This window comes from the organism of the source record quoted next, assembly GCF_019968985.1.
Source record: "MAG: Porospora cf. gigantea B chromosome Unknown PgB_NODE_847_length_10258_cov_117.814, whole genome shotgun sequence".
In the NCBI taxonomy this organism is placed as follows: Eukaryota; Apicomplexa; class Conoidasida; order Eugregarinorida; family Porosporidae; genus Porospora; species Porospora cf. gigantea B.
This window is the reverse complement of record NW_027179296.1, coordinates 1-10,258: the sequence shown is the minus strand read 5'-3', so window position 1 is coordinate 10,258 and position 10,258 is coordinate 1. Positions and strand designations below refer to the sequence as shown.

The 10,258-nt window shown below is 56.6% G+C and overlaps 5 protein-coding genes across 11 annotated transcripts; 3 read left to right on the top strand and 2 right to left on the bottom strand.

The window, feature by feature from the left end:
• Positions 1–217: 217 nt before the first annotated feature.
• KVP17_002354 (uncharacterized protein) lies at positions 218–1,696 on the top strand (the record flags this gene model as incomplete). Of its 3 annotated transcripts, XM_068518542.1 has the most annotated exons (4): positions 218–423; positions 453–1,360; positions 1,390–1,482; positions 1,509–1,696. In XM_068518542.1, 4 exons carry the CDS (start codon positions 218–220, stop codon positions 1,694–1,696), a joined length of 1,395 nt encoding a protein of 464 aa, XP_068371481.1. The 3 variants fall into 3 exon arrangements, with proteins under 3 accessions (XP_068371481.1, XP_068371483.1, XP_068371482.1); XM_068518543.1 differs by lacking the exons at positions 218–423; positions 1,509–1,696 and having other exon boundaries at positions 556–1,360; positions 1,390–1,502; XM_068518544.1 differs by lacking the exons at positions 453–1,360; positions 1,390–1,482; positions 1,509–1,696 and having other exon boundaries at positions 218–427.
• Positions 1,697–2,080: 384 nt separating this feature from the next.
• Positions 2,081–2,551, top strand: KVP17_002353 (uncharacterized protein; the record flags this gene model as incomplete). The annotated part of the gene is made up of 1 exon (XM_068518541.1): positions 2,081–2,551. One exon carries the CDS (start codon positions 2,081–2,083, stop codon positions 2,549–2,551), a length of 471 nt encoding a protein of 156 aa, XP_068371480.1.
• Positions 2,552–2,750: 199 nt separating this feature from the next.
• On the bottom strand, positions 2,751–8,288 carry KVP17_002351 (uncharacterized protein; the record flags this gene model as incomplete). 3 transcript variants are annotated; one of them, XM_068518536.1, is made up of 3 exons in its annotated part: positions 2,751–5,839; positions 5,869–6,318; positions 6,347–8,288. In XM_068518536.1, the coding sequence occupies 3 exons, from the start codon at positions 8,286–8,288 to the stop codon at positions 2,751–2,753; spliced, it is 5,481 nt and encodes a 1,826-aa protein (XP_068371476.1). The 3 variants fall into 3 exon arrangements, with proteins under 3 accessions (XP_068371476.1, XP_068371475.1, XP_068371474.1); XM_068518535.1 differs by lacking the exon at positions 6,347–8,288 and having other exon boundaries at positions 5,869–6,211; XM_068518534.1 differs by lacking the exon at positions 2,751–5,839 and having other exon boundaries at positions 6,261–8,288.
• Positions 8,289–8,347: 59 nt separating this feature from the next.
• On the top strand, positions 8,348–9,160 carry KVP17_002355 (uncharacterized protein; the record flags this gene model as incomplete). Its single annotated transcript, XM_068518545.1, has 1 exon — positions 8,348–9,160. The coding sequence occupies one exon, from the start codon at positions 8,348–8,350 to the stop codon at positions 9,158–9,160; it is 813 nt and encodes a 270-aa protein (XP_068371484.1).
• A 3-nt stretch (positions 9,161–9,163) lies between these two features.
• Positions 9,164–10,239, bottom strand: KVP17_002352 (uncharacterized protein; the record flags this gene model as incomplete). 3 transcript variants are annotated; one of them, XM_068518538.1, is made up of 2 exons in its annotated part: positions 9,164–9,683; positions 9,713–10,239. In XM_068518538.1, 2 exons carry the CDS (start codon positions 10,237–10,239, stop codon positions 9,164–9,166), a joined length of 1,047 nt encoding a protein of 348 aa, XP_068371478.1. The 3 variants fall into 3 exon arrangements, with proteins under 3 accessions (XP_068371478.1, XP_068371477.1, XP_068371479.1); XM_068518537.1 differs by lacking the exon at positions 9,713–10,239 and having other exon boundaries at positions 9,164–9,628; XM_068518539.1 differs by lacking the exon at positions 9,164–9,683 and having other exon boundaries at positions 9,709–10,239.
• Positions 10,240–10,258: the final 19 nt, after the last annotated feature.

The window sequence follows — 10,258 nt, the reverse complement described above, 5'->3', positions numbered from 1 at the left end:
CAGCAATGGTGCACTGAGGTCCCTGAGGACACTGAGCGGCCAGGGCAGTGGCAGCCAGAGCAAATGTAATACGAGACATCACTAATAATTGCTAATAGTTCGTAATCTGTTGCTGTTCAACCCCACATTCTGTCATGCTGACTAGAACCATCTGAATACGTTGTGGAGCTACACAGTCTGTCCTGTTCAACGATAGTTTTTGACCGGCAGAATATCAATGTTCGGACGAAATGTCCAAAGCGAACAGCTGCTCCCAGTCAGAGACACCTTGCAACCATCCGGTGGTACAGGAGAGTCACCCGACGTCATTCCGATGAGTTCGATGTCGGGAGCGAACACCGTGATCTGGTTGGTTGGTTTCTCTGAAGGATTGACGCACTTGGCTTCTCTGGCCATCTACTACCTGTTTAAGGATGACCTCAAGTGAGCGTACGTGATCCCCAATCAGTCAGGTTTACGCCAGCCGTAGTGTCTTTAGTTTTTGTCGTGCCGGCCGTTGCTTGGTTCTTGAAGCCAACCTTTGCTTTCCTAACAGATGCTGTCCCTATATTTGGCATGAGACGCAAGCCCTATCTGATGATGTTTTCGCTGTTACAGTCTGTTGGCTACTTCCTGCTGGCGGACTACGCCACAGGGGTCGTCAGCTCCATTCTCATCTTAGGTTTGATCGCAGTGTCTGCAACTTTTTGCTCTTCTGTCGCAGAAGCTTTGTTGGTGGAAAACTCGACAGGAAACAGGTCCGCCGTCACAGCTGTGGCTGACTTCCTCTCTGCGAAGGCAGTGGGATCTCTTCTGGTGGCCTACCTCTCAGGTGCTCTCCTTGAAACCGTCAGCAAGAAGGTAGTTTTCTGGTTCACCGCCATGTTTCCTATCCTGATCACCGTTGGCGCGGCCATGCTCACAGATGAGTCAACGACGCCCTACGAGTCTTCCAGTCTGCAATTTCGAGCTCTACTAGATTTTCTTCAACGCCCTGTTATCTGGGGGCCTGCGCTCTACATCCTGGCGTACATGTCAGGTCCTGACTACGATGATACCTTCTTTTTCTATCTGACGAACCAGCTCAAATTCCCCCCATCTTTCATGGGAACCTTGAGATTTACCTACGGCATCGCGGCCATCATGGGCATCGTGCTCTACCGCACAATCCTTTATAAGGTATCCTACCGAACACTTCTCTCCACCTCCATCATTGTATCGCTGCCGCTGTACCTATCTCCGGTGCTTCTAGTTGACCATATCAACCGTAGCTGGGGCATTCCAGACACTGTGTTTGTTTTGAGTGGTGGTTTCCTCAATGAAGCTGTTGCAGAGCTTCAACTACTTCCCTTACTGGTGATTGGCGCTGAGATATGCCCACGTGAGTCGAGTGCTGTCCTCTCAACGCAGCTGGTCTGGAGGGGTCCGTCTACGCCGCCCTGATATCGGTTCGAAACTTGGGCATGGCTTGTGCGAAGCTGTCCTCTTCCATTGGCGCCTGGTGTGAGTTGCTGGGTAACTGACCACAGACTTCCATGTCACAGCGACAGATTTCACGTACCTGGCCGAATTCATCATGGTGTGTGGCGTTTTCAACTTGGTGCCTTTGCCTTTCACGTTTCTGGTGCCTTCTCAAGCGGATCTCAAGACACTTAAGGCGGATGAGAAGTTGGTGACAGAGCGAGCAGTCATGCAGAGCGAAGCAGAAGATATCTGAGTGAAAACAACAATAATGGGCCGAAAGTGCTCGAAATCGGTGGCGTTTCATGCTCAGCTTACGGATGTCAACTTTGGTGGTTACCGCTTGCCATTGTCCGTCACAGAGCTGATCTTCGGTCTCGTGTTTCTGGTCGTCGGCGGCATTGTGGCGGGCTTGCGGTATATCCACCTTGAGTGCACATTCACATATGAGCACGGCCAGGGCGGTTCCGGATGCCTCCTGGAGGACTTCCAGTGCTCCGTTATCCACACTACCATCGATCAATGCACCTCAACGCTCCCTCTTTTCCGAAGCAAAACGGCGCTGAAACCTGGCACGTACTATCTCCTCTACACCGTTAGTAATAGGGCATCCGTGAGTGCTTGTGGCGAATAACATCAGATGTTCCCTCTCGTGCGAAGTACGCTGAGTTACGCAGACCTGACGACTCCATACTTCAACCTGGATATCTTCAACGAGTGCATGAGATTGACCACGAAGGGGAACCGGCCTTCAACGTACATGTGTGAGGAGAACCGCGTGGATTTGGACAATGAGTGGTACTACCCCTGCGGGTTCTTACCTTACAGCGTTTTCACCGACACCTTTCAGCTACTGGACAACAACAATGTGAGCGTCCCCTTGTTGACCGACGCGACGTCTCTGAATATCCCCAGACAGTACCATGATGATTTTGTTCAAGAGCAGAAAGGTGCAGTCAATTGGCTTTGTCCCCGTATCTTCCCTCTGGCAGTCAAGGATCCACACTTCGTGGTCTGGACTCTGCCCTATGACGGGCCTGTGGCCAGCAGACCATGGGCGAAGTTCACGATCACTGAGGAAACCAGTCTGCCACTTAGGGTGAGTTCATGACACGGCACACACAGCTCCGCATCGAAAATCGCTGGAACGCCACGAACTGGACAGGTGAGAAGCAGAAGATCGCCTCGGTAACGTCGCTCAACACCCACGGCATGTGGTCCAATACCCGCATGCTTCACGCGATTTTGCTGTCGATGGGAGGCGTACTGTTGGTCATGGCGCATGTCAGTTTATTGGTGGTGTGCAGGAGCTAGTCCTTGTGGTCGTCTAGGAACTCCTCCACCAAGTTTATCTGGTAAGCGACTGTGCTGGTGTTGACCTGGTCCCCGAGGAACTTTTCCAGACGGTCGACAATGGGTCGAATCCAGTGATGTTCCGGGTTGTAGAGGTAGCAATTGCCCTTGATGAGGTTGACATCCGCCATGAACTCGTGCTTGCTCCTGTATGAACGGCTCTTGCATTTGTCCACCATCAGAGCTAAATACATGGGTGTCTTAACGATCTCATAGTAGTTCGGCGCCGTTCGTGAATCTACCTCGGTCCAAAACAGCTGAAAATTTCGGTCCGACTTCTTGGTGTTGAGAACAATGCGATGCAAGAGCTGATTGAGCTCTTGTACGGCTCCTTCGACACTACCCTGAAATCGCTCCTTGGGCCCATCCACGTTAGACTCGACAAGCTTACGGTGCTGCCGAGCTGTCAACCTGGCTGGCATTTTGGAGGCCGGCTCCTCCTTCTTGGGGTTCTTCATTCTCCGTCCTCGCCGGTCAATCTGCGCCTTGGCGTCATCGGAGGTCACGAGCATCCCCACTACCGCGGTGGGACTATCCACGTGGTCATTCCACTCAGCAGGGGCGGTAACGGGGTGTTCGGCTTGCGGTGTGAACTGCGCGTTGAGGACTGAACTCTTCATAAACGCAGTGTTCGGGGCGCGAGGTGCCTGCTTGGCTGCTTTGTTGGCCTTGTTGTGAGGGTGCTTAGGACACAAAGAGGACGACGACGCGTGGCCAGGGGCCCCGCAAGATTGACAGTTCCGTGCGGTAGCCTTCGAGGCTTCTAGTGTAGCCATAGCAGCAGCGGTGGTGCTCGTCGGCAGCCTTCTCAGGGGTCTCGAAGTACGAGCCCTCTTAGCTGGAACTCGCCTCTCCCGCCACGCAAGGAACTTCTGAATATTATTCTCTCCGTAGATGTAGACAATCTTCTCGTCAGCCCCCTGAAAGCTACCTGTCAACGGGTTACGTCGTCGCCGCATCCACTTGAGTCGCGCAAGAGGCGCCCTCTGGTTGATTCGCTCGTGGCGCTCTTCGCGACTAGACGCATAGATATCCTTGTACTCTTCCCAGTCGGCGCGCTCCTGCGAGGCTGTAATGGGTGCAACCTTCTCGTCGGTAACCCCCTCCAGCAGATCAAACTCCAGCTGGTCTACGACAGCTTCCTCGTCAGCAGCCTCCTCATCCGAGGTCATTGCAGGTTCGTCCGCCTGTAGCGCTGCACGCTGCTTGACGAAGACTCGGTTGACGGATTCCAGGTACTGATTCTTCGTGTCCTTCATAGACATCTTCGCCCCATCTGTCTGTAGCCCTTCCAAAGCAGCTGCGCCTTCAGTGGCGCAGCGTCGGATAAGAGCAACCTGCTCCCAACGTCCCAGACGGCTCAAGGTCAGCGGGTCGATACCCACCTTAACCAGACGCGCCGTGAGTTCCTTGATGTTGAGCTTCCGCAGATCCTCGCCCTCTCGGAGCAGCGGCGTCTGACTAAAGTCTCCGTCTCCCTTGTTCATGTACCCAGGTCTCAACAGGGACAGCCCCTCACCTCGGCCTCCGCTGGGGTCGCCTAGGCCGGAAATGGCAAAGCGAAGCGACGGCGTGTTGCAAACCTCGGCAATCGAGGCTGAGAGGTTCCACGGCGTCAGCAGCAGCTCCTCCTCCACGTATCGAGCCACGGTGCTCAGCTTAGAGCCTCGGTTGGCCACACGCTGGCGTCCCATAGTCGGATCCTCGAAGAAAGAGCTACCAATCCGCCCCCATTCCGCGACCTGCTGCTCGACGCGAAGGCGATCCTCTTCCGTGACCGCCATCCCCAGCATCTGCTTGCGCGTGCGACCAACCAGCTCCGCCCACTTGAGAGCGTGGGTCTCCTGTGCCGCAAGACCCGCCTTCTCTTCGTGGTCAAGATCCAACACGGCACGAGACACCTTCTTGGAGTGCGAAGACAGCTGTGTGATCCCCTGCTGGTGCAACCGCCACTGACCGCGAGATACAGAATCGATGACGCAGACAGTCTCTGGGGAGAAGATCTCTCGGATTACACGTTCTTCGACCTGACGTACTTGCCCACCGCCAGTTGTCCACTGGTTGGCTGTGACGGAGGCAGAGCCGCTGTCCTTTAGGGAGGTGAGGATTTTCTGAATCAGTGCCTGCTCGAGGAGGCCTCCGAATACTTTATGCACGACACCACGCGTGTAGACCAGGTCCGAGTGGCCATCGGCAGCCAGACGCAATACGAAACTCTTCAGCCACTCGCGTCGGTAGTCCACCAGCTTGCGGCTCGAGGGCGCCGGCACACGCACCACAGGATGGTGCTGCCCCGCCACGTAGAGCGCTGCGATGCCGAACTTTTCGCTCGCTTTCAAGGGCCGAAGGTAGACCTTGCAGCCGCCGTTCTCCGCGTTGCGCCTCACCAACAGGAAGTCCGTGGTCCGCGAGTCATGGAAGCGGCCGCTCTTGTAGGTGGCCTGGGCCCTGCTCACTGACGGAAACGTCGTGGACTTGAAGGGGTGATAGTACAGGGGGACGCGGTTAACAGGCGACACGAGCATCGTAATACCTTGGTTGGGCTTGATCTTGAGGATGGAGTCCAGGAACGGGATGCCCACCGGCACGTCCTGCTCCTTCAGCACGTGCAAACTTCCAAAGGGTCCTAGTCGTCCGCGGAGTTTGGCTTCCGCCTGCGAGTCGGACATGCTGCCCTTGGGCTTGTACAGCTGAGCGATTCGTACACTCATGCCGAGGTTGGGCATTACGATCGGAGTCTCCTCCACATGCTCAATTACCGCCAAGGGACCGGCATCCGCACAGGTCAAATCCTTGAGAGACTCAAAAAAGTCCGCGGGGTGAAGCCGATTGGCCGCCCCGCCACCAGCACCCCTAGTTTTGGCCAACCCCACTGGCCCCAAAAGGCCCCAGGAGCTGTCCGACTCCAGATGGCCAGGACTGAGCGTTCCCATGTCGTGTCCCACGAGGCACTGCTCAGTGGCGCGTACGTCCCATGGGCCCTCCGTTCGGTCACATTCGGCCAGGGGAGCGACCGCTGGCTCAGTGGGCAGGCGCGCCTTCATATCTGCGGAAGTGACCCCATTGCGGCCCTACCTGAGTACGTCTTCTTCAGGGCTTCGGGCAGTCCGGAGCGGAAGTCTGGACGGTGAAATCGTCCGCATTGAACTACCCCCAAACGCGGCCACGTTCCACGCAACTTCATAGCGACCTCGGCGTGTCGTACTGCCAGGGACTGGGAGAAGAGCTTGGACCAGACCAGAATGGCTACAGTTTCGTTGCCGGAGACGCGGCCCTGCACCCCTACGAGCATGCTTGTCAGGCCGAGGGTCTGCTGGCCCTGCTTCATGCTCTCAGGACCTCGAAGCGTGCTGAGCGAGTTGTGGCTGCTGGGGTAGGGGTGTCGGCGGGCCGCCAGCTCATCCATGCCCACGTTCATCCAAGAGGACTCAGCCCAGGGTAGCGGAAACATCAACTCGACTTCCTCGTCAGGAGGCGATTTCTTCGCGAACAAGTCTGATCGTTTGTAGACTCGGGGGTTCCCTTCTGCATGCGACGCGGTGGATACACTCACTGATGAGATACAGATCCGTGGCGGAGGTAGCCCGTCGCAAGGCGGTGGGCGCTAGGAAGTCGTGGGCCAAGAAAGACGACAGCACGGCCTCCTGGAACAGCTTGGATGGGTCGTGTAGGAGTCTTCGAAGGCTGCGTAGGCCGTCCGACGTCTCGAGACCACAGGATTTAGGCAACCGATGAAACAGACTGGAGCCTTGTAAAGCCTGGATGCACGAGGCAACCTGGCCGGCTTTGACTGGTTTCGTAGACTGATGAGTTCTTTCAGCTTCGAGTAGGTCTAGCAGCAGCAGAGCTGCCTCGGTTTCAGGAATCGACAGACCCATCAGCAGCCCTTCCTTTAGCTTCTCATCTGCGAAATAGCGAGTCGTCACGCCAACCTCCTCAGCTCCTCGTTCCGCGCTTCCCGAGTCAGCTGGGCCTGTGGCACACATAGCGTGCGCAACGTGCATGCGTGGCTTCGGCGGTAGGTCCAGAAATCGGAGCCAGAATCTCGAGACGGCGCCCACATCCTCGCATCGGATGCTGGGCGGCCGCGAGCATCCCAGCGGTAGGTCCTCGGAAGGCGCCATCAGGGCCGCCTGGAACTGCATCCAGCTGGCTTCCCTCTCAGCGAGATTGGGCCCCTGGGGCACGGGTTGGCTGTGAACCACAACCTCCTCCATTCCCAGAGGGTCCTCTTCGTTGCCGAACAAGAACGAATCCAAGTTGTCCTGCGCCTCAGCAGCGCCGTCAGCATCAGGAGGGTCAGTAATATCCTCCACTACCGAATCGACTAGCCCAATGTCATCACCTCCGAGGTCGCCGAGAATGTCGTCAAAAATGTCGTCGTCGCCTCCCAACCCTCCAAGGGAGTCCAGTGGGTCCAAACCAAGCTCATCGAATCCCATCGGGTCCAGACTTGAGTCAAGGTGAGAGTGGTGGCCGATAAGGTCATCCAAAATATCGTCACCGTCGTCGTCTTCGATCTCCACCGTCGTCGTCGTCACTGGCGGCAAACACGCAAGTCCGTCATTCTCGACCTCCGCTGGCGCACTCGGATGTTCATCGGCTAGCGGTTCAAGGGGGGCGCAGCTCTCCGTGGCGGGCGCGGGCCTCTCAGAGGGGGTGAGGAAAAAGGAGGTCTTCATTTTCGCCTGTTGCAGCACGTCAGCGGAGAGGCGGGTTCGAAGTAAATCGAAGCCGGCAAGCACAGGCACCTCCAGCTCCAGTCGTCGTCTCTTCCTCGGCGGAGCATCGTACAAAGCCTCCACGTCTGCAGGCACAGGCCGCTTCTCCAGTGTCAATCTGGCCAGCAAGGTGTTGATGTCGGGAACGTCGGTACAGGACCACTCCGACCAGTCAGGCACGGGCAATTGACTCCCGTACTCCCTGCTCTGGGGAGTGGCCATCATGTGGGCCCACTCGCGAGGTTTTGGAGGGCTGGGAGGCTCCATCATCGGGGGTGACCTCGGCGGCGACGGCTCGAGACCCATGGCGAGATCTTCCGGAAGAGCCTCCTCAGCTTCTTCCAGCTTGAACTCCAAAGGAACCTCTGGCCTTGGCGAAGTCTCCTCAGGCTGGGTAGCCACGGCCGTGTCCATAGGAACAGGGGGCAGATCCTCTTCCTCGTGTTTCGTAAAGAGATGGTCTCCCATCACTGCATCAACGGCCTCCTTCGTCTCGTGTACATCCTCCATGCGACCGCCAAGGACCGCAACGACCTCCTCGGCGACCTCCTCAGCCAGCTCTTCGGTTTTCAGCTCTTCCACTTCCTCGACTTTCACCTCTTCAGGCTCCTCACGCTTCGAAGATCCACCTGCACTTTTCGCTGACAACCGCACTCGAATTCGGGGTTTGGGCTCTCCGACGGGTTCCGCACCTTCAGTCGCCGCAGCGTCAGTCGGCTCGACTTGGGTGTCCTCGGGTTTCCGATTCGCCAGAGAGATCCGAATCGATCCCATGCGCTAATGGCAGAATTTACGCCGCGATTCGCGGCGCCTTCGCGCATTCTGTGCACACAATGGCGTACATCCGTCAGAGGGATGCGCCCGGAGCCACAGTCTTCCTGCTGGTTGTATACCTGGCCTTCTGCATGATCTTCCACGTCGGCAACTTGTTTGTGAACCACACGTGGCTTATGGTGTCGCTCGGCATACGCGGCAGCTACGACTCATTCGAGCAGACGCTGAGCAGCAACTGCGCCTCGACGTGGATACATCTTCGATGGCTATGCGAGAAGATCGTCTTCGCCTTCACCAACAAGTCCTTCCGCGAGACCGTAGAATTCGTTTGCGGAACTGAATTGTACCTCTCCTGGCTGCTGGAGGGTTGCGACACATTTGAGGCGGACTACATCGCGCATTGGTTTCAGCGGGTGGGGTATCTCTCGGCGGCCGTGTTCTTCGCTATGGCAGGAACGTGTCTGATGGTATACTGGTTTACTCTTCGCATCGATCGGCTTCGACGGAGCGTGCTATTCCTGATCCTTATGGGTAACCTGGCCAGTTTACTGGGGCTTGGCTTCTGGGTCACCATCTCCGGACCCAATGTCTCGGCCATTTTCTCCATGCAGGCCCAGCTGTTCGATCTCCGATCACTAGACTACACGGAAATAGACAGTGGATTCCTGATGCTCGTGGCCATTACAGCTTCGGCATTACCTCTTCCAGCGTTTGCGTACGTGACGTTGAAGCCCCACTTGTCAATAGACCGCGATGAGCACGTTGTATTCATTCGTGAGCTGGAGCGCGAGAAACTGGTGGCCTCGCGAGATCCCAATCGCCACTGGGTGGAAAAGTTTCGCGATTTGCTTGATGATAGACGTTATGATTAGACGCTAGAGCACCCTAGCCCTCACAAGTGCTAGACGCGCGCTGCCGGTTATGATGGCAGCTGTCAGGACGCTGAAAACAATGACGTAGTAGAGTGCCTCTCGACTGGACTCCAACCCCGAACGGAGGTTCATGCCCAACAAGCCCGTGGCGTACACAGGCACCGCAAGGCCAACGATGACCGCCGCGGCCTCTAGGTCCAGTGCTATAATGCGATTACGGCTGTGTAACAGGAAGGCGTGGTACTGCTGTTCCTCGCTCTGGATGGCGTTCAGGATGTGCAGGGCTCGCGTTTCGAAATCCTGCAGCGTTCCGAGGCATGCCTGAAGAAGGTACTCTCCATTTACTCTCAGAATACGGTTCATATTCATGTTCGGGAGGCCTGTCAAACGGACGACATCCAGGCCGTCCTTCAGTAGAGTTTTACCGGGGCGTCGCAATCTTTGGACTTCTCGGTAGATTCGCAACATCTCCACGTTGACTGGGTACAGCAATTTCAGTCGAGTTCGGAGCCGGCGACATTGCCTAGGTCAGGAACCCATGTACTGCCCTACCCGAATTGTTCAGTTTGCGTTATGTGGTGGGTGAAGGCGTCCTCCCACTTTCTGATTCGCAGGTCAATGTCTTGAACGAGAGCGATAAGCAACACGTCCAGGTGGGCCATGGCCAGGTGCTGTCGCACGACCGTTGCCCCCTCAGGGAGTCTGTACTCCTGAACGAAGGGCAGCGAACGCTTCACTCCCAACCCAACGCACGCGGGAAGACCGCGCTTTGAATCTGCCAAGATACTAAAGTTTCGATAAATGCACTGAAGGACCTGTCCCATGTCCAATTGCTCTGAGGCGCGCAACACCACCACATCCGAGGCCACGAGGCCCACCACAGGCGGCATGACGACCAGGAAGCAGCCGTCGTGAACGCGCAGAGAGGCGCTCTCTGCTTCCGTAGCACTCAGCACGCGACCGAGTTCCCAGGAGGAGAGCGCAGCCCGCGTCTGCTTCCTGAGCAGATTCATCAGGCCATCCTGGTCGAGTTCCAGGACGGAGTGGTTCTCCGAATTCACAACGAAGAAGGCAGGCATAGTAGGAGTTTTTATGACG